Genomic DNA, 27,359 nt, shown 5'->3' with positions numbered 1-27,359 from the left:
TGAGTGAATACATTTCAACATTTTCAGCATATGGCCGCATACGCCGTCAGCGTGGCAGCAGAGGTTGAAAACACCTAAGAAATAAGATAAATTGTTATTTCCAACAAATTCAAATTGTGAGCAATGGGAAGGTCAAACAAAATCACAAATGCATGCATAGATACTAATTATAATTCCAGTATCTCCTCCTCTGTATCAGAATAATGTCTGATCAATTGTGATCAAGGGTATATATATGTGATACAATCTCACTGCACTTAGCCTAATCCTTCATTGCCCTGAAGAATTCTGTGGTGTACGGACCTCCTCTCCAAGGAAAGAAAATGCAGAGGATACAGAGGAGGAGATACTGGAATTATAATTAGTATCTATGCATGCATTTGTGATTTTGTTTGACCTTCCCATTGCTCACAATTTGAATTTGTTCACACTGCAGATGAGGAGACTGCTTCTCCACCGAAAAAGAGAGCTTGTTTGGGGACTGAGACAGCGAAAGATGGCACAGTGTGGCGTGAAGAACATGTGGGGACCTGTCTCCCTTTCACCCCAATAGAAGCGTACGCTGCAGATGGAGAGCCAACGGCTAAGGCCAAGGTCAGGTCAAACACAAATGCAAGAAAAATCAGGCCACTGTGCGATGTGTTCACTGCTACAGATACACATGTGGTAAATGCAGACGACAGATACCATGGCAGTGCCAGGATTGTGAGTGATTGCTGAAAATGTTGAAATGTACTCACTCACTTTTTATTATTATTTGTACATATGTGTACAAATGGTTGGTTTTTTGTACTGTTTTTATCAATAAATGTCAGCAACAAAGGACATACACCCATGTGTGTTGATTTCTCCCTAAGATGGCAAACTGAAACACTCCACTCCCCCACCCCCTCAATCACACACCCCCACTCCCCTCCCTCCAGAATTCCTAGGTAACAACCTAATATACATATGAATGACTAGCCAATTTAGCTTCCACTTCCAGCATTTGACTGCTCTCCGGCTTTTAAAGGTAGAACGGTAGAAGCCTGGCAATCCCAGTGTTTTAAGACATCTTGTATTGTATTAAGTATATTTATTATAATCTCTGAATTATGGACGATGAATTTTAAAGAAAGAAATCTGAAAAACAATCTGGACGTTAAAATTTGTCCCTCAATGATCAGCAGTTACTCAGGTTTGTGTCGACACATTTGTACAATAGTTTGTGTGAACTGGAGACCTGAAAAGTTGCACACAAATCACTGCACACATCTGTAAATCTTACTTTACGCTTGTGAATCATATTATACACAGTTGCACCACTTTCAAGGTAAATTTCTTGCCATAAAAACAAGGGTATTTTAAAACTTTACTTATACTCGATAGCACTATAATTACTGCTTGTGAATTGAAATGCATTCTGGGATACCTGGCTGCCTCACGTCCACAGTACCACCAGTTCATCGCAGTCGATTTTCTAGTATTGATCTGTGCTGACTTACTCTACATGGTAACCAATCAGATGTTAGACGAGCTGCAGTGGCAGCGTTAAACAAGACCCTCCACAGGTTGATCACATTTTGGCAAGTTTGGTCTCACGAGGAACACAAACTCCATCTTTAGCTGAATTAAACTCAAAGGACTCCTGTGTGGTTTTATTTTATTGGAGACTTCATTGGAGTCTGTCAGCCTCTCTGATTGTTGAGTTTTCCTCTGTAAATAAGGTGTTTACATTATTCAAAATTAAATTTAAGATCATAGAAAACTACCTGAACTTGATGTTGGAACCATGTCAGCGATGGTCACGGTGCTCGAACAATAACAGACACCATTCAGTGTAGTGTGACTTTAGACTATTATTAAAGGGAAAAGTAGAGGGGACACAAACAAACTGACCATGGATTAAACATGGATAAAGTACTTTGTATTTGTAACATTTGTCTTTGAATAGATGAAGAATAAATCAGAGGGAATCTGTTGTGTAGTTGTGCATGAAGACAGTCTAATGTGTCACATGCAGGTAAATGTTTTCTGTTTGGTGCTAGAAGCTAAATGACTGAGTGAATTGGGCTCGTTATTGGGCTCATCTCGGACGGGGATGAGTCTGCCTACAGGAGGGAGGTTGAACGTCTGGTGTCCTGGTGCAGCCACAACAACCTGGTGCTGAATGCCCAGAAGACAGTGGAGATTATTGTGGACTTCAGGAAGCACACAGCCCCACTCCCCCCCATCATCCTGACTGACACCCCCATCACCTCTGTGGACTCATTCCGCTTCCTGGGTACCACCATCACCCAGGACCTGAAGTGGGAGCCCACCATCACCTCCGTCATCAAGAAAGCCCAGCAGAGGATGTACTTCCTGAGGCAGCTGAAGAAATTCAACCTGCCAACACGGACGATGATGCAGTTCTACACTGCAATCATCGAGTCCATCCTCACCTCCTCCATCACCGTGTGGTACGCTGGAGCCACTATCAGGGACAAACAGAGACTGCAGCGTGTTGTGCGCTCTGCCGAGAAGGTGATTGGCTGCAGACTCCCATCTCTGCAGGACCTGTACACCTCCAGGACATTGCGGCGTGCAGCTCGGATCTCAGCTGACCCTTCTCACCCTGGACACAGTCTGTTCGACCTGCTCCCCTCAGGCAGGAGGCTCCGGTCCATTCGCACCAGAACCTCTCGCCATAGGAACAGTTTCTTCCCCTCTGCTGTTGGACACATGAACAATAACCGTATGACTGTTCCTACCACTAACACATGACCCTACGCTGTGTTCACTGCATCATTCCATGTTTGGCACTGATCACCACCTGCACTCATGTATATATCATGTATATATCTTTCTATGTAGCACTCTTAATTCTTATTCTCATGTATATATCTCATGTATATCTCATGCACATATCTTTCTACGTAGCACTTTTAATTCTTATTCTTACTTTTATTTTTCCATGTCTATTTAAGTGCTATTTATGACACTATGTTTGCACTGAAGCACCGCAGCAATTTCCTAATGTTGTAAACCTGCTCAACATTTGGCAATAAACCCCATTCTGATTCTGATTCTGATTCTGATTCTGAATGTGTGAAGTTTGATCATTACTATTAAGCACTTACTGAAAAAAACAACAAATTGCATATTTCTAAAATGATTCTTGAATTTTTTACTTTCTCTTTAAAATCTTTATTTATTGTAACAAAGTTTTTCCTGAAACAACTGACAGTCTGATGTTTGTCTTTCCTGTAACTACAACAGCAAGTAAACCCAGAGTCACACTGACAGCACAAAGTTCAGTCATACCAGCAGGGGGCAGTGTGACACTGAGCTGCTCTGTGGAGGGCTCTGCTGGCTGGAAGTTTGACTGGTTCAGACGTGATTCAGAGTTTTCTGGAGCTCAGAAAATAGGAGCTGGAACATCAGAGCACACGATCAGTATTTCAGAAGGAGGCATCTATTACTGCAGAGGAGGGAGAGGAGATCCAGTTTTCTCCACAGAGGACAGTGCTGCAGTTACAATTCAGAAACAAGGTGAGGGTGAAATTTTGTTGTGAAATAAAAAAAAAACAATGACTACATTAAAGTAACCATTTATAAATATAATTTTTTCAGTTTAATATTTGTTTTTATTTGTTTGTTGAACAGTTATGGCTGTTGTGAATCTGCAGCACAGCTGGTCTCAGATATTCACTGGTGAGACAATCACTCTCAGATGTGAGATTCAGGGAGGTGAAGGAAAGGTGTGGAAATATGAATGGACAGCACCCAACACAAACAGCCCTCCAACATCCAGTGAATACAGGATCAGCAGAGTTTCAGTGTCCCACAGTGGAGACTACAGATGTCGGGGTAGCAGTGACTATCTCTTAACAGGATGGAGTGATGCCTTCAGACTGACAGTTTCATGTGAGTTGGACCATGATTCATGCTGACATTTAATGTTTTCATGTTTACATCTGTCTTAACAGGAAAACTCCAACAATGATCCAGCTGTCTGCAGGCAGCTCAGGACAACAGTTTTTCTCACTGTGCAAACAGAAAGGAGAGACACCATGGAGGCTCTTAAAATATCAGCAATTTAAAGAGGAATGTACAGAGATGACAGTTTGATAAGAGAATGATAAATCAGTGAAATCTTTAGTTTGTTAAACAGTCTAATGTGTCACATGCAGGTAGGGATGGGAATGGATGAGAATTTATTGATTCTCATTGGCTCCACTTTGAGAGTCGCCACCATCTCTAAGCAGAATATCAAAGACATTCATGCAGATTAGAGGCTGTGAGGTCAAATGTTTGTGCATGTTGGAGGTATTTCCCCTCTTTGTTGGGATCAGTGTTGGGATCATTTCTCAAAAATGTAAAGCAAAAAAGTTCTTACACAAAACCAGCACAAAGAGACCTTAAATCAGTTGTCATGGTGATTCTACAGTAGAAACATGAACAGGTAGAAATGGAGCTGCAGCCTGACTGCTCATCAGTTTGTTAGGATGAAGTTCATCACTCTTGGTTATTGGCTAGCTTAGCATTAGCATGCTGTCCTTGCAGGTGCTTTAAAGAGCTCCAACAAAAACTACTTTGTTTCTGTTTGTAGATAAATTAATCAGTGAATGTTTAAAGTTTGATCAGTGCTGTAACAAGTTTATTCTTGAGGGTGATTTAATGTTTTACTTATTTTGTTTCTTCAACAGCAAGTAAACCCAGAGCCACACTGACAGCACAAAGTTCAGTCATACCAGCAGGGGGCAGTGTGACACTGAGCTGCTCTGTGGAGGGCTCTGCTGGCTGGAAGTTTGACTGGTTCAGACGTGATTCAGTCTCTTCTAAAGCTCAGCTCATGAGAGGAAATGAAGCAAACAGAGTTATTAGTGTCTCACAAGGAGGTCTGTACCACTGCAGAGGAGGGAGAGGAGATCCAGTTTACTACACAGAGGACAGCAGTGATGTCACAGTTAGAGAAACTCGTGAGTTTAATTATTTTATTTCTACCAGACTAAGAGGTCATTATGTAATGTGTGCTAACAACTTTATCTAATAGCTGTGAGTTTATTAACCCTCAGATAAGTTTTCTGCTCACTAAGATTACTTGGAGAGGTGGGAAAATAGAAACATTTATTCAACTTTGTTTTTGATTTAAGTCCACAATTGTGAGACTAAGGACTCACCCTCACAGAGAATGTGCTCTCCAAAAAACATCAACAAAACAATTCAGACCTTTAAAAAATGTGTTTTAGCTACAAAAGTTCAAATTCCAAAGAAAAATGAGATCTTGCAGTGAAAAGTTTCAGATTTTGTTTTAATAACAAACAACAAAACAATTGTTTCTTTGTTACAGTGTTGATGTAAATACCAGCCGTACCTGCAGGTGTAAACATGAGACTGGGCTGTAACAATGTAAACACTAGGGGTGCAACGATACACAAAATTCACGGTTCGGTTCGGTTCGATACTTTGGTGTCACGGTTCGATATTTTTTCGATACAAAAAAAAATGTTCATGCCTTTTTAATTTGTCATTTATTAAAATTATAAATATATATTTTAACTCAAAAGTAGAGTTTTTAAATTTAACCCTAACCCTTGTGCGTGTTTTTTATTTTGACAGCAAATGCGCACCTGCGGACCACTTATGTGCAGCCCTGGTTATTTAGCTCGTCATGTTGCAGCCACAGAAATTCTTTTGTCCATGAAACCATAAAGCTGCACTTTGTTTTTGCCTTATAGTCTGATTTGTCATAACTTCTCCGTTTTGTGGTAAGCTTTTCTTTGGCTGTCACTTCTTCACCCTGACCTGTCTTATTTGGCTCAGCAGAACTGAAATATATATCCTGCTGCTTATACACACACACACACCCACACCGGTCAGCGATTCTCTGCGCGATCAACCTCTCACATGTTTAAGCTTGCTGCGTCATGTTTGCATAGTAAGCTAACGATTGATAAGACGATGTCAGAGGAATTGGTGCACAAATTATCATCACTCACCAATCAGTACTGTCGCTCTCTATACACAGTTCGCGCGATTGCAAAGTGAAAGCAAAAAAACAAGCGCAAATTCAAACGCGATTTCAATATGTCACATATTGACAGTGGCTCACCGATGCCAATGACATAATTAGCCAGCTACATTTCTGAAAGAATGCAAAAGCATTGACATATATTTTTCCTTCCTACAATAGCCCGAGCCCTGTATCTGATTGAGGAATCATTCATCTTTGGAAAAGAGAGTTTATTACAGAGAAATGGCTCTTTCCAAAATAAAAGCTATACTATACGCTTCTTCTGGGCTATATTCTCAGCAGCATATTAAACATATCAGGTCCCCATAAGGAAAATCATGTGCTAACGGCTGTCTAAATGACTCGGGTAAAGTTTGTAGCATGCATGCTTGTTGTTTTTGTCTTTGCACTAGGATGATGTCGGCGTAAATGTGCAGTCATATTCGTTGTGTTCCCACTAGTGCTTTCAGGTTAATCTCGTTGAAATGACCTTAACGCCACAACACGGCAAATCTCCGTTAACGAGCTACCCCTGATCGCCCCGTGCATGGGGCTAGACGGCCAACACGTTAACGAGCTAACTGCGCTAACACACTAGTTCCCACCCATGTAATTAAGCATTGCGTGGCACATCCAACATACTGTTTTACTTTAGTCCATGATGCGCTTACCTTCAGGGTCATACGTCACATGAAAACCAAAATAGTTCCAAACGCCAGATCTGAATGAGGGTCGGGGAGGTTTAATTTGCCATGTTGCAAGGAGAGCTTAACTTCTGTCTCGCTAGCTTGCCCTACGCTCTTCCTTCTGACGATGCTGTCTGTGTTGAGTGCTCAGTGGATCTGCGCTCGACAGTGCAGCCTAGGCGGAGTAGTCGAACGCAGATTCACTGAGCGCTCAACACAGACAGCATCGTCAGAAGGAAAGTTGATAAAATAAATTACAAATTTTGTATTGTTCGATACATATGCGTACTGAACTGAAAGCACTGTATCGAACGGTTCAATATCGATACGAATATCGTTGCACCCCTAGTAAACACTGTATATGAGAGTTGTGTTGGATCTGATTGTTCAGTGTTCAGCATGGTGATGGCTGAGGGATCAAAGCTGTTCCTTAGTTTGTTAGTTCTTGTCTTTATGGCTCTGAAATGTCTGCCTGAAGGTAGACGTTCACACAGTGCATGACCTGGGTGAGATGGATCCTGAAGGATTTTCTTCGTGTTCCTGAGACTGCGGGAGCTGTGCAGTTCTTCAAGTGAGGGCAAAGGATGGCCGACTATCCTCTGGGTGACCTGTATAACCCTGTGGAGCTATTTCCTCTGTGCTACTGTGCAGCTGTGCTATACAGTTCTTCATGTAGCACAGTATGCTATCAAAAACCAGCTACAGGTCAGGGTGTTTGAGAATATCTCAGTGCATCCTGATGAAACAGTCCTGCCTCTGGCCTGGTTTTGACTGTCTTTGTGCTGATTGTAGCAATTTTACAAAGTGGGATGTGGCCGTGATGAAAACAGTTATCAGTGGTCAGACTGGCCCGAGGTGTGGTTTAAACCTGTAGCCTATTTGAGGTTGATTTTTTTTCACTCACGTTACTCTCATGTTTTAAACAGCAGAATTTTTATGTTTCTATTTGTGTCTAACTGGATATTTTCCTGTGAACAGTTCCCAGTAAGCCCACTGTGACCCTGCAGCCATCCTGGACTCAGATATACAGCGGTGAGACAGTCACTGTCAGATGTGAGATTCAGGGAGGTGAAGGAGCTCAGTGGACGTATGAATGGAGAGCAGCCAAGTTAAACACACCTCCAACATCCAATGAATACAGAATCATCAGAGCTACTGAGTCTGACAGTGGAGGATACAGCTGCCGGGGCAGAAGGGACTATTTCTTCTCAGAGTGGAGTGATATCATCACACTGACTGTATCATGTAAGATCTTTCATCCAGAGTATCTAAATAAGGAAAAAGCACTTCTTCTTTCTTACAGCTTTATAACTGTCTTTCATGTTGGTCAGTAAAATGTTTAGTTTTTATTCCAACAACAAAAACCTGAACAGCAGCTTTTTATTCACAGTGAAGAGAACAAAACATATGAGAGTAACTTCTCTGCTGTGCAGCTCTAATACATGAAAGATGAAATGCAGAACAAATGCTGAATCTGTCTCAGCTGCTCCACCACATCCACTAAGAAACATTAAATCCACTGATTGTTCCTCATGTGTGTTTTTAACTTAGAAATGCAGCAAATTAAATATGAAAGATTAGTGTTGTGTTTGTGTGATAGTTGTACAGTTTGTTGTAGCTTCACCATTAAAGTTATGTGATATTTATTATTTCCATATTTCCACCAAGTTATTTCAACTGGTTTGATTCAGTCATTGACTTTTGTTCTTTGTCTAAACTGAACTGCAGATAAACCAAAGGCCAAACTGAGAGCTGATAACACAGCTGTTCCAGTAGGGGGCAGTGTGACCCTGACCTGCTCTGTGAGCCCATCATCATCATCTGGATGGAAATACTACTGGTACAGAGATGAGAAATCCTCTGAAGCCCTGACCACACAAGATGCAGTTTTCCACTCAAATGGACAAATCAGTGTCTCACAGGAAGGACTCTACAGGTGCAGAGGAGGAAGAGGAAACCCAGTTTACTACACAGAGGACAGCCAGTCAGTCAGGATTGGGAAAACTGGTGAGTTTAACATGAAGTCAGATAAATTCCTGATTAAGGAGGAAGATGAAGAACAAAAGGCATTAACATTTTTGACATTCATGTGTTTTTATTGTACTTTCTTGAACAGTAACAGCCTCAAACAGGCCTGTTGTGACTCTGTATCCAAACTGGTCTGAGATATACAGAGGAGAGACGATCACTGTCAGATGTGAGATCCATGGAGGAGACACTGAGTGGGATTATGAGTGGGAAACAAACAGCATGATAAAAGCTCCAAATCAAAATGAATACATGATTAGATCTGCTTCATCATCCAACAGTGGAAACTATCGCTGTAAGGGCAGAATGAAAAGTTCACAGCATGAAACAACAGAGTGGAGTGATTCAGTCACACTGACAGTTTCTGACAGTAAGTAGAGTCATAGTTCATTTAACCTGGAAATAGAAACAGTTTGTAAAAACGTGTTTTTATTAGTACATGTTGAGATATTTGACATGTTTAGATAGTCTCACTCTTAAAGTTCATCATAAATATTTGTGAGTCAACATTTTAGTGACATTGAATTCAGAGTTAAGAGACGAAACATTGAGAGAAAATCTTTGTTGAACAGATGAACCCCGTCCTGTCCTCACTGTGTCTCCATCATGGCTGAGTCCTGGAGCCTCAGTAACTCTGAACTGTGAGGTTGAACATCCGTCTGCAGGATGGAGCTTCTACTGGTATAAAGCTGTTCCTGATCTATCAGAGAAATCCTCCAGTTATGAGCTGCTACCTGATGGCAGTGGGACTGCACAGGACTCCTACATCATTCATGGACAGACACACACAGCAGGATATGTGTGCAGAGCTGGAAGAGACCCAGAGTATCACACTGATCACAGTCAACCAAAGTTTGTCTGGTCTGCAGGTCAGTTTGAGGAATTTTAATCTTGTTGATAATTTGAAAGTCTGTAAATCTGGCTGCATGACTATCAGGACTCCTGTGAACCACAGAGAAGTCAAACGTAGATGTTCACAGTGATATTTTGAATCCTAACATCTGTGAGCTTTGTCTCTTAACTGCATGTCGTTTCCAGATGTTCATTCAGCAGCGTCTCTCACAGTGAGTCCTGACAGAGTGCAACACTTCACCTCTGACTCTGTCTCACTGACCTGTGAGGGAAACTTCACTGAGTGGAGAGTGAGGAAGTTCTCTGAGGACGGCCGACTCTCTGACTGTAGGAGAATGACTGGATCCACATGTGACATCAACACATCAAAGTCAGATACTGCAGTGTACTGGTGTGAGTCTGGATCAGGAGAGTTCAGCAGTGCAGTCAACATCACTGTACAGAGTATGTTATTATACATTTACTTCTTGGATTTTAATGAGTTAGACATCAAATGTGTATTTCTCCCATTATTTTCTTTGTGGCATACAGTATTTTTACCGTAGTCTTTAAGTGTACAAGATCAGATCTTCATGATGAACATTTGTACAATCTGTTCTTATTATTGTTCGTCAGCTTTTTCTCAAAGTGTGCACCAGCTGATGTGACTGGAACAATATGTGTGATTGTGTCACAGATGATGGTAATGGTCCTATCCTGGTGAGTCCTGTTCATCCTGTGACTGAGGGAGCTTCTGTTAGTCTGAGCTGCAGTTTGAGAACACAAAAAATACTTTCCAATGTGTTTTTCTATCACAATGACAAACTTATTCAAAATGATCCCCGAGGGGAGCTGAAGATCTCTGCAGTGTCAAAGTCTGATGAAGGTTTCTACAAGTGTCAGTACTCAGGAAGAGAGTCAGCACAGAGCTGGATGTCAGTTAAAGGTGAGCAGGATCAAAACATGTGATGGATTTTTATAAACCAATGACTGAGAAGGAACGTTAGATTGTCTGATTTAAGTCTCAAAGTCACTTGGCTCTATTTTATAAATGCATTTATTTATAAGATTATAATTTATTAATAATTAATTTCTGTTTTGTGTTACAGTAACTGTGTCAGGAGCTGACAGCTCTTCGTCTCCTGTGTGGTTGATTGTTGGACTGGTTTGTGGAGTCTCTCTCATTATTATTCTCCTGCTCTTGTTGCATCGCTGCAGACAGTCCAAGTGTAAGAGCCTCTTTTCTGTTTTTATTATTATTCATATTACATTAGGAACCTTTCAGGGTTACTAAACTAAATGACGACTTTATTGTAGAAATTAAACTCAGTACAAATCCAAATTTAAATAAAAGTTGGAAACCACATTTCTACAATTCTTAGGAAAACAAACTATGAGGAAAGATGTGACAAAGCAAAGGAAAACTGAGGCAGTTTATAAAACACATGATAATGAGATGATGAGTAACAGGTGTTAACTAACTAACTAAAGCCTCTTTTCCATTAGTAATTACTCAGATCGACTGGTTTTCCATCACGCTCAAGTACCACCTAACGTGTGTGGTCATCGTCATAGTGACGTGGTCGAGCACCCCATGACTTAATTAGTATTTGTCACAAATGATTCAACAAAGGTGAACATCACGGCGATGATATACCTGCTGCTCGGTCTGTGGCTTTCTATAGACTCGGGGGCCACGGTGTTGCTTGTGTAGCCATTTCTGGGTTGCCGGGTTTCAAAAATGGCTTCTTTGTTTTTTATCAACAAGACGCTCTCGTAACTCATCGAGTGATGCCACTGACCAGTCAATCGGTGGCATGTACGCTATTGACGTCACATTTTGGGATCGCCTCGGATCACTTGGAACTCCGGCTAAGTAAATACTAAAATGGTACTACTGGATCTGATGGAAAACCCTGAAAACTGTGTTTTAGTTACTAATGGAAAACATGTTAACAGAATGACACAAGATACAGGGGAGAATAAAACAGGAAATGACTGACACTGAGACCTCGAGTAAGTGGTCAGCACTTAAACCGATCTTTATTATCATTATTAATATTGACTCTTCATTCATCTCCATTGACAGGAACATTTCTTAGGTTCAGTTTCATCCAAATAACCAACTGACTACATGCACAAAAGATCAGAAACAAACAGGATTTTACAACTTGATTGTATCTTTAACTCGACTGAAAGAATCCACAAATGTTGTTGTTTCATATCAGAACAACACAAACAGTAACACCATGGTGGGTTCATGCTCTGAAAATATCTGATAGTCCTGTTGTTGATTTAAACACAACTAATGAAACTCTGTAAAAGGTTTTTCTGTTTTTTCATTTATCTTTGAAAAATGTGTCATGTTGGTTTTCATGTGTGAGCCACTGAAACACTGGTGCAGTACATCATGTGAAAAGCACAGAGGAGCTAGAGATGAAACAGTCTTTTCATTTAAGGAAACTGGCACCATGTCATTGGTTTACAATTGTGTAACTAAAATATGAACATTTCAGGTGCAGATAAACCTCCAGATGTCATTTACTCTAATATTGAACTGGAAAACTTTGGAAATAAGTGTGAGTACACAAAACATACAATGTAGAAAAAAAGCCTGGAAAGTTTTTGAAATGTTTAAAAATGTATTAATTAAATTTCTTTGTGGATTCAATCATCTTAACAGGGAAGCATCACAAACCAGAGCAGAGTGCTGTTTATGCTAATGTGAAGACAGGAGCTGCAGGTACAGTCACAACAGTCTCATTCAGTGTTTGTACTTGAATGTGTCATCACATCATTATATTGCAGGTAATTATAGGTCAACATGGAGTTTAGTTATTCACTGACCAAGCTTAGCTACTACATACGACCACTACACATCAGCAGACCGAATCTTATACACATCGAGGGCCGTTCAGAGTTTAGTGTAAGTTTGTCTGCTTCATATACAGAATGATATTGTTATTGTACAGTATGGTATTGTCCATCTATATGTCCCCAAACTAAATAGTTTCTCTCATGTTTTTACTCTGTAATGTTCTTGTCATCATATCTGTGCTGAACAAATGTGTGCTGAGCTCTGACGTCTCTTTTAGAGGACAGTCTGATGTATGCTGAGGTCAAACAGCCCAAAAAAGAAAAAGCCAAGAAAAACAAAGGTGAGCAAAGTCTGCCATCATCTCCACTGAATATTGTTCAACATGTTTATCTGCTCTTAAAATGTAAATCTGTTTATATTAATATTTTTATTTAGGTCTTCATGTGTACTAATTACTTGGTTAATAAAATCTAGTTCTATCTTTGCATTAGTGGACACATCCAGTTTCCTCCTGGTTAATGACATTATTGTTTTCAATGATCTTCTCTTCATTCACAGGAACATCAAGTCCTGCAGCTGATGCAGGAGTTTATTCTGAAGTCACATCAGGAAGCTCTCTCAGTAATTCTGCTGCCATGCAGGCTGATTTATTCTTCACATTATTAAATGTCTTCAGCTCATAATATCTTTACATGTTGGAAATCACTTTGTCTTTTTGTGCTTGTCTTACAGGTCAGTGAGGAGAGCTGTAGCAGCAAAGCCAAGAAGAAGCTTTTTATGAACCCACTCTTGCTCCTCTGCTGCCCAAATATCAGACATGCTCAGCTTTATGTACAGTTACAATATTACATCATAATATCAGACATATTGCTCTCTTATAGCATAAAACAAATGCAGGTGTATTCGTGCTCTTTATATTCAGTTATTTGTATAAAGATTTTGTAATAAACCTTGAATGTATCTAACATGTTCCAACAGCAGTGAGAACAAAGTGTGAAATATGTGATCTTCAGTATCTGACAGCACAACTTAAAGTCAGTGTTTGCAGTGTTTCACAGGTAAATACTGATATGGGCACCAACAAATACTTTAACTGTGTTTGTCTAAAGATCTCGTACATTATATAAATAAGAATTATTTCTTATTAAACGTGCATATATGTATATTTTTGTTTCTGATCATTCTGTGCTTTTGTAGTTTGAAGGAGAAATAAAATCTTTTCACATTTGAACATTTTATCTTTGATTTTTGTTTCCCGTATGAGATTATTCACAAAGTAACAAAACAACCACTTAAACAGTTTGTAATGGTGTTGCCATGGAAACCTGAAATAAACAGATGCATTATTTGCAAAGCGGTCACTAACAGTTCAGAGCATGACAGCAGTCTGCATGTATCTGACACAGAGGACTGAAGTAGAACATTTACAGAGAGAAGCTCTCTGTGTGCTGCTGTCACAGGATGCAGTTAAAGGAAAAGATAACTTGTACATGTGATGAATCTCATATGAAAGATGGAGACAGAACATCACAGAGAACTAAAGCTCTGCATCAACCATGGTCAGCATGACTGAAAGAAGTAGAAGGATTAAACCTTTCCATTATGCTCCCTTTTGATCATTAACTGATCGCACAAGAATTTAAAAATATGACACAAACACAAACATTTAGTCACAGTAAGGTGGAGGTACAGGTCAGGCTCCTGCTCAGTCAGGGAAACTAAACCAGCTGGGTTGAGCTAGCTCAGTGTTTTCCCCTGAAGTCAGCATGATGGTGATAAACACTGCTGGTCATATGCTCTAACACCTCAGTATGTGCTGTAGATGGTTTTCTCTCTTCACTAGCAATCATGACCTTGTCCTATAAAGTAGGTGAACAACTATAACTACACTGGTGACTGTTTTTCTTTCTTCTATTTTCTTTTTGTCTGAAAGAGAAAACAAAGAGGTCATCAGTGCAACTCTGAGTATCTGTATTTCTATCCTGTAACTGTCAAGATGCAAGTTATTATACATGTGTATGTAAATGCATCAATAACAGTTACCAGGGTGCCGCCTGGTGGCATTACCTGAATATGCTCTGCATTATTTATCTATTCTATTCTCCACATCAGAAAGCCTAGTTATTCTATTTTCAATTCATTGCTACCTCCCCATGCAGGAGACTCTGACAGCACTGAGCAGCTCCTTCAGTGGCAGGCTGCAGCACCCACTGAGTGGGACGGAGAGATTTCGCAGGTCTTTCCTCCCCACTGCTGTCAGACTCCACAACAAAGACTTTTGCAGCTGATCAAACACACACATGTGCAATAAGACTAAGTGCAATACTGTTTTCTGACAAAGTTATATTTTTACTCAGTTGTATATAGCATTTGTATTCTATTTTTATCCTATTGTATATTTTACATTATTTCATTCTATTCTATTCTGTACAGTTGTGTACAGTATATTATTCTTATTGTTTTCCAGTATTCTCTAATTTTTGCTAATTAACTTTGCACTGTCCACTCTCTGCTGTGACAAAACAAATTTCCCACATGTGGGACTAATAAAGGTTATCTTATCTTATCTTATCTTATCTTGCTAACAGAACATTTGAAGTAATCTATTCTCCACATCAGAGCGACATCAGAGCATATTTCTCCTGTTTTGGCTTCCCTTCATTGGCTTCCTGTTAAATCCAGAATTGAATTCAAAATCCTGCTCCTCACATACAAGGTCTTAAATAATCAGGCCCCATCTTATCTTAATTACCTTGTAGTACCATATCACCCTATTAGAGCACTTCGCTCTCACTCTGCAGGCCTACTTGTTGTTCCTAGAGTATTTAAAAGTAGAATGGGAGGCAGAGCCTTCAGTTTTCAGGCCCCTCTTCTGTGGAACCAGCTTCCAGTTTGGATTCAGGAGACAGACACTATCTCTACTTTCAAGATTAGGCTTAAAACTTTCCTTTTTGCTAAAGCATATAGTTAGGGCTGGACCAGGTGACCCTGAATCCTCCCTTAGTTATGCTGCAATAGACGTAGGCTGCCAGGGGATTCCCATGATGCATTGAGTTTTTCCTTTCCAGTCACCTTTCTCACTCACTATGTGTTAATAGACTTCTCTGCATTGAATCATATCTGTTATTAACCTCTGTCTCTCTTCCACAGCATGTCTTTTATCCTGTCTTCCTTCACTCACCCCAACCGGTCGCAGCAGATGGCCGCCCCTCCCTGAGCCTGGTTCTGCCGGAGGTTTCTTCCTGTTAAAAGGGAGTTTTTCCTTCCCACTGTCGCCAAAGTGCTTGCTCGTAGGGGGTCATATGATTGTTGGGTTTTTCTCTGTATCTATGAAGCGCCTTGAGGCGACTTATGTTGTGATTTGGCGCTATATAAATAAAATTGAATTGAATTGAATTGAATTGAATCAGTGTTCAAGGTAGGTCCTGTGACAGGCTTTAAGTGTCAGTGTGGATATACAGATATAGCTCCTTATCCCAGCTTGTCACAGCTTCCAAGTACAATCACTGGATTGTAATTACAACCAGTGGCCAATAGAGGGAGACATTAATCCATTTATAATTTATTGTTCCCACAGTTAATTTGGAGGAAATTTATAAATGAAACACATGGGATTGCACTCACACACCATTAATATTTAGTGTCATGTTGCTGTTCTGAGATCAGCTGATGACATGCAAACATGTAAAACCTGAAGCAGGGAGAGCAGCAGCAACAGAACAGAATCAGTGAGCAGCTGTGACATCGACTGAGTCAGAAACAACATGAACAACATGGATTCATGCTAATTATCCTCCTTCTGTTGTTGTGTGGCTACAGAAAGGGTGAAACGTTTCTTATTGATTATTGGCTGAAAGTGATTCATAATTTCTAACGTTGCGACACAACATGTTAAATAAACTGTACAAAGCACCATCACAAGTTTAATCATTTGTACTGATCTGTGTTTTGACAGGTTATTGCAACACACATGTCATCAGACAGCAGCCCCACATCTTCAGCGCCTTTTAGTCTTTGTCAGTTTTTCAGTTGTATTTGTTCTGTTCTTTGTTTCAGGTCCATAAAGAGAACATGCAGCTTTAACACAATCTTACCTTTTGTGTATTTTACTAATTTTATTTTCTTTCATCTCCTTTATTTAAACGTTGTTTTCAAGCTCTTAATCAGCAGACATGGCTTTAAAGTTCAGATTATACTGCCCCCTGTTGGTGTGACATTGTCTTACATCATGTTGAGACTTTTTCTCGTGCACTTTTTTTTTTTTTTTTTTAATGATGGAAATCCAGAAACTATACCCAACCCTTTTGCTCTTTCCTATCCTCCTGATAACCACCTGACCTTCCTGATCCCCGCCCCTCTGCTTCCTCCTCATACTCTGCTGGTTAACTTGGTTGTTTGGACACCATACATTGCACTCGTACAGAGTGGAGAAAACTGTAGATTATTTTGATAAATGCAAATCTTTTCAGCATACCTGAAAATTAATATAGTGATCTGTTTTATTTAAGAAGCAATAAGCAGTAAAACTACAAGATCAAATAAGACAATACAGAATAACGTCTTTCTTCCTCTGAACAGACTTTGATGCCTACATGTGTAAGAGATAGTTGTTGGTTATGTCTTTTCTCCAACAGGTTTATTTTTATCTGCTGCAAGTCAGATACCTCATAAGAGGAAATGAAGCCTCCAGTCAACACAGCACAGTGGAAATGTGCAGGTATGACAATGTGTGAAAACAGGTTAAAAGTAGCTTTCTTGTGGTGATGACACATGCTGGACTAAAGAATAAATAACGCATGTGGGCATCAAGAGAAACGGTGAAAAGCTTGTTTCTCACGCTCATGTCTTTAAGAGTCTCTGCATGGACGTGCTGTAAACGTTCATTTATCTCTGAAATAAATAAAATCATCCATCACTCTCTCTGTCCACAACATCATATACAGACATGTTTTTCTTCTTACTGCAACTTCCAAACAGGCCAGTTCCTCACAGTATAACACAAAAATGTATAAGCTGCAAATAAGCTAAAAAATGAAATTATATGTTAATGTATTTTACCTTTCAAACAGAAAAGTGATGGGAAGAAGAAACACGCCTGCTGTTAAACAATCTAAAACACCTGGATGTCAACATGTTTGTATGTGTAGATGATACTGCACCAAACCTTAATTATAACCTTTGTAAGAAAGTGTTTGACAGGATTAAGGATAGAGGCTGTATCGGAGTTCAGACACCTCTGAACTCGGATGTTGGAAATTGGGAGTGACGTCACTCTCGAGTTAGCATGTTGCAGAAAAAGCTAGGAAACAGGATTTGTTTTGGTTCTTGGTAAATTAGAGCCACGCAGGTATGAATAGCAGTGCAGCATAATACTTGTTTTTTTGACTAATTGGTGCTCAAACCTAATCATGGCTTTTTTAGTGAGTCAAAAAATACACCACAGTGGCAGTACAGACTTTGTCATGGCCAGATGACTGGAGAGTGGCGCGAGCCCAAAAGCAGACGGTTGAGACAGGAATGAACTTAACAAAAAACAAGCCGTTTACTTTAGGCTGGATCAACAATATAAACAAAACGAAACAGAAACTAGGACGATGTTAACAGTAAACTAAACTGGGGAAAACTAACACTAGACACAGTGAACATGAAACCTGAATGTGGCTAACATGGACATGAATACCTGAGACTTGACTGAACAGAAACATGGCACATGGTGAAAAGATGACCTGCCAACGAACAAATGAAAACTCACACCAAAAATACACAAGAGGCTGACGAAGGAAGTGGAACACACGGGAAACACAACTGCAATAAACATAATGACGCACGAGCAAGACAAACCACACACAGGACGTGATACTGTCAAAATAAAACAGAAATAATGGAAAAAGACACCTGAACCAGGGAAGAAACAGACATGGGGACATAGAAGCAAAAATGGGAGGCGAAAACAGTGACATGACTGGACACAACACACGTGGACATACAAGACTGACAGAGGCGACATGGAAGTACGAGGGGAACGTGGCAAGGGAACAAGGAGACGAGACACGGACATGACTAAGGAACAAACACAGAGGACATGACTCAGACAGGAAACAGGGAATGACACAGCGACAAGAAAACATCGATCAGAAATATGACTAAACTTGGATGCAAAACCAGGTCTAACCTCAATACTAACTAATAGAAAACTAAAAGATCACAACACAAAGAAATCACAAAAACACAAAAAACTCAAACTGCTGGGTCTGGACACAGATGGCTTCTTTCACTCCTCTTTCAAACCATCGGTCTAATCTTTTCAAAATAAAGAACAACCGTTATATTTTAGGTGCAGTTACAGAGCTTTTCCAGTCGAGGTGGCTCGTCTATGTTGTTCAATGTGTTATTGGGGCGGCTGTTTGGTTTCTTCAGTGTAAAGGTCCAACACCTCACTGCATGTAGTACATATGTCACAACTAGGGATAGGTACCGGTATCCGGTGCTATCATGGCATCGGTTCTGACATAAACAGACCGAAAAGCAGCGCACATTTCGGTGCTTTATTTCCCCTGAGATGTGATACACTTTAGATTCTAGCCAATCATTTTACCTTTCCAAGGATAGTAGGCGGGCCCAGGTACGTACGTTCTTTTAGAGCAGAGCTACAGATTAAAAATGCCCAAGGCGAAGCGGTCAAAAGTCTGGCTGTACTTCACAGCAAAAGATGCAAACTCAGCAGCAACAAGTGCTTTAAGGTGATACTGTGCAAAGGAGGTAACACCTCAAATCCGATGAAACACCTGGCGACGCATAGCGTTTTTTTAAAGCAGAGAAATGCACCGTACCTACTATGGGTGTGATGCCTGTCATCGGACCGGAGTTAGTAACATCCCGCAAGAACCCGAAGAGGAGAGTCCTGGCCCCTAGCCCTGCCAGTGTAGCAGAAATGATGACGGATGATGATGGCAGCAGCCGCCGTTCTTCTCTGCGTGAGTAGCTTAATGTTGTTCATGTGTAATTTACGTTGAGTAGGCTAACCACGTTATTACATTAATGCATGTAAGGTGAACTAGCAAACGCCGTCGTAGTTACATGCTGCTGTCTTCTTGTTTGATGGCAGATACTCCCTTCACCCTGGCCAAAAAGGCTAAAATGACCAAAGAAAAAGAGGGAAACAGCTAAACATGAGAGGTTTTTGGACAAAGTTTGTGTTTTCCATTGTTTAAGCGCCGGTTCGAGCACCGTTTAAGCACCAGCACCGTTTCAAAAGTACCGGTTTGGCACCGGTATCGGATAAAACCTAAACGATACCCATCTCTAGTCACGACACGACACTGCACAAATCATATAAAAGTCTCTGAGAATAAAATATAATTATGAGCTGGTAAAATATGTCACCTGACCTGAAACAACAGAAGATAAGAAGAAAACACAAGAAGCAAGCCTGCATGTTTGCAGTGGACAGGAAATGTGAACACGTCACACAACTGCTGTGGTCAAAGCTACAGGAGCTGTTTGAGGTTTCTATAAAAGGAAAGGAAGCACAGAGAGGCCACAGTCAGAAGAAACACTCTGGTCTTATCTGTATTAAATGCAGCTTCTCTTTTTATTATTGATGTAAAGTCAAAGTGTTTGAGATCAGCTGAGGATCAGAGTGCAGCAGGGCTGGATGTGAGGATGGGGCACTCTTTGCTCTGCATGACGGGGTTATTGTGTAAGTACATTTTTTGCAATGACTTTTATAAATATTTTTTGTAAACAATAGTTATTTTTATAACTATCATTTTAAAACAGTTTTTTCATGTTTCAAATAAAATTGTTACCAAATAAAATTCTGTTTTCACAGAAATATTTTGCTGAGCAGCAACTGTTATATGAATAAGAATCTTTTAAAACAATGCTCTAAGTTTGTTTGTTTTGTTTGATTTTCTCTCAGTTTGATCCTGATGCTGTTTAATCTTTACTTCATTACTCAGCAATCTTTTCTACGTTAATGCTGATGGTGAGACATTGTTATTTTTCTCTTTACTCAATAAATAATTAGACTTTTTATTTTTACTTTTTAATGTTAAGAAGAGTAAAGATCACTGCAGATGTTTGCATTTTAGAAACGCAAATATCTGCAGTGAAACTTCAGAGACAGAACATATCAGAGTAGTTTTATCATTGTACGTGTGTAGAGTAGGGTTGTCCAAAATTGACACTTCCTTAGTAATCATTACTAAAACAGAATGAAGATGCTCATTCTGCTCATTCTGCTCATTCAACATTGATATCAACATATCAATGTTGATATCAGTAGTCTTGTCTTGGCTTCCTCCAGCCGAGGTATAATTTGACAGCACTGCTGCAGACAGACAGGCACGCAGCTCCTCCCCTCACTAACAGCTGAATGATCATAATGTTCAACACTTTAGTAGGAAAGGTCAGAGGTCAGCAAAGCTCCTGTTTCACTAATATTGAATTATGTAACAGTTATCAGAAATTCCTCGTGTGCAAATTCAACAACCTTTGTGCGTAGAACTCAAGTTCATACAAGCACACATAAAGAAGCCATCGCACACCAGATTTGCGCTCTCGCATGTGTGCATTTTAGACCTTTGAAGTGTTTTTTGCGCTTCTCCCTTCCCTTCTGAACTCTGCTCTCACTCTCTGCTATATTTTGCTTCACTTGCCAACAAATCAAACATTCAGCAGACGCTGACATCATCAACTTCAAACAACATGCAGTCAGGACCTTAGAGGATGCACGAAGCATGTGTTGGGTGGGTGAAAGTCCCTCCCCCTCTCTGTCCCAATGAAAAGTCTACACAGTCGACACATTTGCAGGACTCTGCTCTCGAAGCTGAATCCTGCTTCTGTGAATCAGCTGAGCTTTGATAGTTTGGAGGGACACATAGTGCCACCTGCTGCAGAGATATTGTTAAATAGTGGTTAAAATAAATAAATGATATCAAACATAAGATATGAATGCAGTAGAAACTCATTAACCTGAAGATGTAGAGCACAGAGCGATGAATGAAACATTTTTATTCCCATTAAATGTTTTATTGTTGAGTGCGCTCTCAGTGCAGCTGTTGATTTCTGAGGCTCTGAAACTTTAAACTGGATCAATTTAAACTTTAAAGGTTACAGTCCCACAGCCTAAAAAAGGAAACATGGACATAACTTTATTTGCAGATGAAAGTGAAATAAATTTGATTTACATGATCAGACACTCTTGCATCTGTTCTCTGTAAAAGACACTTAGTATCAGTCAGCCTAATTTCTGATACAATGGATCCATGCTTTCATGATGTTATGCCAAATTCTGACCCTACCATCTGAATGTTGCAGCAAAAACTGAGACTCATCAGATCAGACAATGTTTTTACAAACTCATGTTGTCAGATTTTGGTTTTGAATTATAGCCTCAGTTTCCTGTTCTTAGCTGACAGGCATGGCAGCTGGTGTGGTCATCTGCTGCTATATGACATTTACTTCATGTTGTGCATTCAAAGACACTGTTCTGCATATCTCGGTTGCAATGAGTGGTCTGGCCATTCTCCTCTAACATTGAGTTATTTTCACCCAGTGAACTGCTGCTCACTGGTTATTTTCTCTTGTGACTATTCTCTGTAAAACTTTGCTGCAGTGTTAAATCTAAAAACAGACATAGATCAGGAAACTAAACTAAACTAAACTAAACTAAACTAAACTAAACTAAACATGGTTTAAAGCACAAATGTTAAAACTACATTCTTCCTGTTTCACCACTTACAACATTCATATAACTGCTGTGTTTGTGGCTGTGCTATATCCAAATATTTAACCTTCCAAATGAGTTATTATCATCTGTTTTTACTGCAGCTGTTCTCACTGAAAATATTTTCTGAGAATTATTAGTATTATTATTTTATGTTAACAATATTTAAATAAAAAAAATGTTTTTCACACTTAAAACAAGTCTTGGACTTGTGTTCTCCTCATTTCCTCTTTAACCCTCAGTCAGCTCACATATGTGTAATGAAACTTACTGTCTGTCTGCTATTGGTCAGTTTAGTCTGTGTGTTAAAGGCCTTTTCATAAAAATCTGGCAGACATGGTCAGACCTTGTTAAGTTATTATTTCTGTGTAAAAGGAAGGAAGCAGAGAGAAGTTTTAAAACCTCTTTGTTTCCTTCACAGCTCTTTGGTATCTGCTGTGCTGCTGCTTCACTCTCTCTCTTTACAGAAAGTTGTAGAAGTTTTCAGACGTGTCACTGCTGGATGTGAGGATGGGAGCCACTTTGCTCTGTGAGCTGGGCCTATTCTGTGAGTACATCACTGACTCCTATTGTTTGATTCATACTGATCCATAAACATGTTTTAGTAAGAAGAACAGAGCATCAGTCATTTGTACCATTTCAGGTCATGTGATCAGAGGACTCTCATGTTTGTTACCAACGTGGTTGTTTGTAGACTGGATTAGATTTTAGTGCACTGACTCAGATCAGAGTGGAGCTGGTTTAGTTTATCTAAGAAAGGTTTGTTTCTCCATCAGTGATAATTTGATGCATACAAATCATAGCAGCCACTGGTACAACTGCAAGTGTTTGATTTATTTTATATTTGAGTGTCTTTAGTTTGATCATGTCTGAAGTTTCTGTCTTTATTGTAGTGCTCTGTACACTCGTCTGCACTGGACACGCTCAAGGTGACTGAACAGTTTTCACTTTTTTTCTGTCTTTTAATTTATTTGGTAAAGATTAATCACAAAATACTGAATAAATCTTAATCACAGTTGACTTATGTTTTATATTTATTAACTAATCAATGTATGAACAGTGTATGAACATACTGTCACAGATTGTGTCGTGCAAAAGTGTTTCAGATTGTTAACTTTGTGTTTGTGTTGGATTCTAGCTGCTCTGCTAACTATTGAACCCAGGTGGTCCAGTTTTTTCATCGGAGAGTTTGTTACCTTCAAATGTGACATGAATGAAGGAGAAGACACTGACTGGTATTACACAGTAAACATGGATGGTCAAGCATTTATCCTCTACAGTGAACACACAGACCACAGATCACAAATTACAACAACAAGTCAAAGTGGTGAATACCAGTGCTCTGGTCTCAGGAAGCACCCACGTGTTACAAAGAACAGTAACACTGTCTCTATAACTGTGTTAGGTAAGCCCTCAGTGACCAATAATGTGATGATTCCTGTTGAAAAAATTATAAAATTCTGAATACATTTAATAATTGTTGTCCTTGAAATTTGAAACTTTAACAAGAACTACTGTACATTACTGGTTACTTGCTCACAAGTACTACTATGCTCACAGCCTGTAATTTATTATTACGACATGTGTTTATTTAATGTATAACAAAAAAAAATTGGATTCAATTGATTTTAAGAAGGGAAAAGAAGAAACATCAAAAGCTTCATAAAATCTAAGGTGATGATGTTTCTGTTGTCTAAACCTGAAACTAGGCAGATCCCTCTGAACCCATCATTGTGTTTCCTTCAACAGTGAACTGCATTAGTTTACATTCAGTGTGACTGTGCGGGACCTGCGGTTCTGTGCAGGGAAGGCGAACGCACCACACGGCATCCACAATCACACCCCGACGACTTAAATATTGTACTGGGTCCTGTGGTTGGGGTGTTGATGTGCACAGAACAATAAAAATGATCAAAATGCCACTGGGTCTGCCGTGGTCGTTTACAGTGACTTATTCAGGCCTGAGATTGGACAAACATTTATACTGTTTATACTTTATACTTATTTAGAGATCTACAACCTGAATTACTGCAGATCTGAGACAGAAAAAATGCAAACATCTGAAGTTTATGAAAGTGAAGAGAAATTTGTTGATTTTATTTTGTGGGAATTTGAAATGAAAACATATTATGAAAACATAAGCAGTGTTTTCCCTGTATATTGGACCAGGTAAATATTTTCTTTCCTTCTTTTTCATAACAACAGATAAACCCAGGGCCACACTGACAGCAGGAACAACAATCATACCAGTAGGGGGCAGTGTGACACTGACCAGCTCTGTGCAGAGCTCTGATGGATGGAAATATGAGTGGTTCAGACGAACCCAAACAACCTCTGAAGGTAAAATCAGAGATCAACAAAACAGAGATATCAGAGTATCTGAAGGAGGAATCTACAGCTGCAGAGGAACAAGAGGAAACCCAGTTTACTACACTTATAGAAGTGATAATGTCACCATTGAGAAAACCTGTGAGTTCAGTCATTTAGTTTGAAATATACATTCACTCATGATTATCAAACATACAATGTGAAGTTTTCTGTGTTGATTTCATGTTTCTGTTTGTATCTCAACTGTTAATATGTGTAAACAGTTTCCAATAAAGTTGTTGTAAAACAACAACCCAACTGGCCTCAGATATTCAGAGGTGAGACGATCACTCTGACATGTGAGGTGCAGGAAGGAGGTGAAACCACTGAGTGGGAGTATGAATGGAGAGGACCCAGGACACCCACACAGTGGACACACAATAATGATGTGACATTCAGAGTTTCTGAGTCCAGCAGTGGAGACTACATGTGTAAGAGTCGACGCAGAGATGACTCATATTCTTCAACAGAGTGGAGTGAAGCCTTCACATTGTCAGCATCAAGTAAGTCATGTTTGTTGTGTGATCTCCATTTGACAAATGTCATAATGGTCAGCACAGGATGAATTCAATGGTCTACAAAGCATGTTACATTGTTAGTCAGACAAAGAGCTGCAGCTGATAGTAGCCTCATTGTAGACAGTTTGTCACCACTTTGTGTCATGAACCTTCAGCTGGTATAGAGACGCCAATGCTGACCTGCTGCTCCATCACCTGAGGACCATAATGATATAAACAGGATAAAATATAGTTCTTCAAACTCCCTCAACAAATGAAAACAAATATGAAACTTCTTTAAAAAAAGAATAAAAGTCATTCAATCATCTCATCAAATACTGGCGTAGATTAAAATTAATCTGAAGCACACACACACGAGTGGGTTTGATAGAAAGGTTTTTGATTTTATTTCTATTGAACTCATTGATTTGCATGTTAGCCTCAAAGTGATTTTATGAAAGCAAATCAAACTCATTCCAACTTCTTCCTGAAAAAGTCTCATATGTACAGATAACGACTTTGTGGAGAAAAGTGTGTTTATGTTCATTCTTAAAAAATAAGTTTCTGTCTGTGATTCAGCTGTTTTACACTCACTTTATTTAAAAACAAAACAAAACAAACAAACACAGGTAAACAACAGAAGCTCAGATGTCCCAGTTTTACTGCTGGGCTCAGATCACTAACAGTTAACAGTTCACCCATCTCTGCATAATTAAAAGAATTAAAACAAATAATGTGTTATAAATTTAAAAAATTGTACAAATACATGAAAGTGATGAACATCAGCTTAACATTTTATTTTGCTGTTGTAGTAGCTGTGTACAACATTTAAAATGAAATGTTAAATGATAGAAAATAACTTCCAGTCAGCTTTTGTGTGTGAACTTGATTTTTTCAAATAGCTTTTTAATAATATTTGTAGTAAGACGACTTTAAAAACACACACATACTTCTCTTTCAAACACTCTCCTCCCACTCCGACAGAAAGTAAAGAAGTTGTTCACGGCACTGTAACTATTAAAGCAGTAATGAACAGAAAACAGAGATGAGGCATTCAAACTATTTTTGATTTGAAAAATTTTTTTTTTTTCTAGGCAGTCGAAGTCTCACATGCAGAGAAATTACACATTGTTTTCTAAATTGGTCAATGTTTAACACATAATCAGTGCTGTAAGAAATTTCTTCCTTAGACAACCAACAATTTAAAGATTAACTTTTTCTGTATCTTATACAGCAAGTAAACCCAGAGCCACACTGACAGCACAAAGTTCAGTCATACCAGCAGGGGGCAGTGTGACACTGAGCTGCTCTGTGGAGGGCTCTGCTGGCTGGAAGTTTGACTGGTTCAGACGTGATTCAGTCTCTTCTAAAGCTCAGCTCATGAGAGGAAATGAAGGAAAAACAGTTATTATTGTCTCACAAGGAGGTCTGTACCACTGCAGAGGAGGGAGAGGAGATCCAGTTTACTACACAGAGGACAGCAGTGACGTCACAGTTAGAGAAACTCGTGGGTTCAATTATTTTATTTCTGCCAAACTGAGAGATGTTATGTTGTGTTCTGTGCTAACAATTTCATTCAACAACTGTGAGTTTAATAACCCTGAAATGAGAGACAACTCCTGACAAATAGAAGAATTTATTCCATCTTATTTTTTTTATCTTCATGTTTCTATTTGTGTCTAACTGGATATTTTTCTGTGAACAGTTCCCAGTAAGCCCACTGTGACCCTGCAGCCATCCTGGACTCAGATATACAGCGGTGAGACAGTCACTGTCAGATGTGAGATTCAGGGAGGTGAAGGAGCTCAGTGGACGTATGAATGGAGAGCAGCCAAGTTAAACACACCTCCAACATCCAATGAATACAGAATCATCAGAGCTACTGAGTCTGACAGTGGAGGATACAGCTGCCGGGGCAGGAGGGACTATTTCTTCTCAGAGTGGAGTGATATCATCACACTGACTGTATCATGTAAGATCTTTATCCAGATTATTTCAAATTACTTATTGTGTTAATCTAACCCTTAACTGGGAAAATGAGTCATCTGCCTATTAAATAAAATCACAAATCAGATGTTAATTTATTTATTTTTTATTCTATTAACTTTCAAACATGATAACAGACAGTTTGTGTTTATATTACAAAACTGATCATTTAACCATTTGTGGACAGGCTGCAGTCTTCAGTGTCCATGAACAGCATCAACATGCTGTTTCAGACGTTTCTTCTCAGGGTAGAAATTATTTCTTTTCTTCTTGTATAAAAATATTTTTAATGTTAGTTTTATTTCAAAATTAATGGTTAAAAACATGAAACACATGTGAACATCATAGAAAAAGCAAGTGAATGTTTCAGTTCAACAAGCGCTCCAGTCAGACATTAAACTTCAGTAACACTGTGCAGTTATGAAACTTTAATCTGAGT

General features: G+C 39.3%; 2 protein-coding genes across 2 annotated transcripts in view; both read left to right on the top strand.

The window, feature by feature from the left end:
- Positions 1-3,212: 3,212 nt before the first annotated feature.
- LOC146636236 (Fc receptor-like protein 5) lies at positions 3,213-9,580 on the top strand. Its single transcript, XM_085350309.1, has 7 exons — positions 3,213-3,513; positions 3,628-3,888; positions 4,671-4,943; positions 7,642-7,989; positions 8,392-8,670; positions 8,780-9,061; positions 9,357-9,580. Exons 1-7 carry the CDS (start codon positions 3,213-3,215, stop codon positions 9,578-9,580), a joined length of 1,968 nt encoding a protein of 655 aa, XP_085206435.1.
- Positions 9,581-9,805: 225 nt separating this feature from the next.
- LOC146636231 (Fc receptor-like protein 5) overlaps positions 9,806-27,359 on the top strand; it is a 95,869-nt gene continuing 78,315 nt past the window's right edge. Inside the window, exons 1-14 of the mRNA XM_085350308.1 lie at positions 9,806-9,987; positions 10,220-10,468; positions 10,644-10,751; positions 12,039-12,101; positions 12,206-12,265; positions 12,618-12,680; positions 12,899-12,981; positions 13,073-13,171; positions 22,548-22,617; positions 22,964-22,999; positions 23,209-23,475; positions 24,276-24,539; positions 24,662-24,940; positions 26,169-26,417. Of these exons, the coding sequence (XP_085206434.1) occupies positions 9,879-9,987; positions 10,220-10,468; positions 10,644-10,751; positions 12,039-12,101; positions 12,206-12,265; positions 12,618-12,680; positions 12,899-12,981; positions 13,073-13,171; positions 22,548-22,617; positions 22,964-22,999; positions 23,209-23,475; positions 24,276-24,539; positions 24,662-24,940; positions 26,169-26,417 (1,999 nt within the window). The 5' untranslated portion in view covers positions 9,806-9,878. The remainder of the gene's footprint in view (positions 9,988-10,219; positions 10,469-10,643; positions 10,752-12,038; positions 12,102-12,205; positions 12,266-12,617; positions 12,681-12,898; positions 12,982-13,072; positions 13,172-22,547; positions 22,618-22,963; positions 23,000-23,208; positions 23,476-24,275; positions 24,540-24,661; positions 24,941-26,168; positions 26,418-27,359) is intronic.

The sequence above is a fragment of the Diplotaxodon limnothrissa genome, linkage group LG3, assembly GCF_057381915.1.
Source record: "Diplotaxodon limnothrissa isolate DT_005_m linkage group LG3, D_limnothrissa_male_GT1.1, whole genome shotgun sequence".
NCBI lineage: Eukaryota > Metazoa > Chordata > Actinopteri > Cichliformes > Cichlidae > Diplotaxodon > Diplotaxodon limnothrissa.
The sequence above is the reverse complement of the archived record's forward strand: the minus strand, read 5'-3'. Positions and strand labels throughout refer to the sequence as shown.

Coding starts and splice junctions, on each gene's coding strand:
- LOC146636236 (XM_085350309.1), top strand. CDS start 3,213: ATGTTTGTCTTTCCTGTAACTACAACAGCAAGTAAACCCAGAGTCACA. Junction 3,889..4,670: donor CTTCAGACTGACAGTTTCAT/GTGAGTTGGACC, acceptor TTTCTTCAACAG/CAAGTAAACCCAGAGCCACA. Junction 9,062..9,356: donor CACACTGACAGTTTCTGACA/GTAAGTAGAGTC, acceptor ATCCGTCTGCAG/GATGGAGCTTCTACTGGTAT.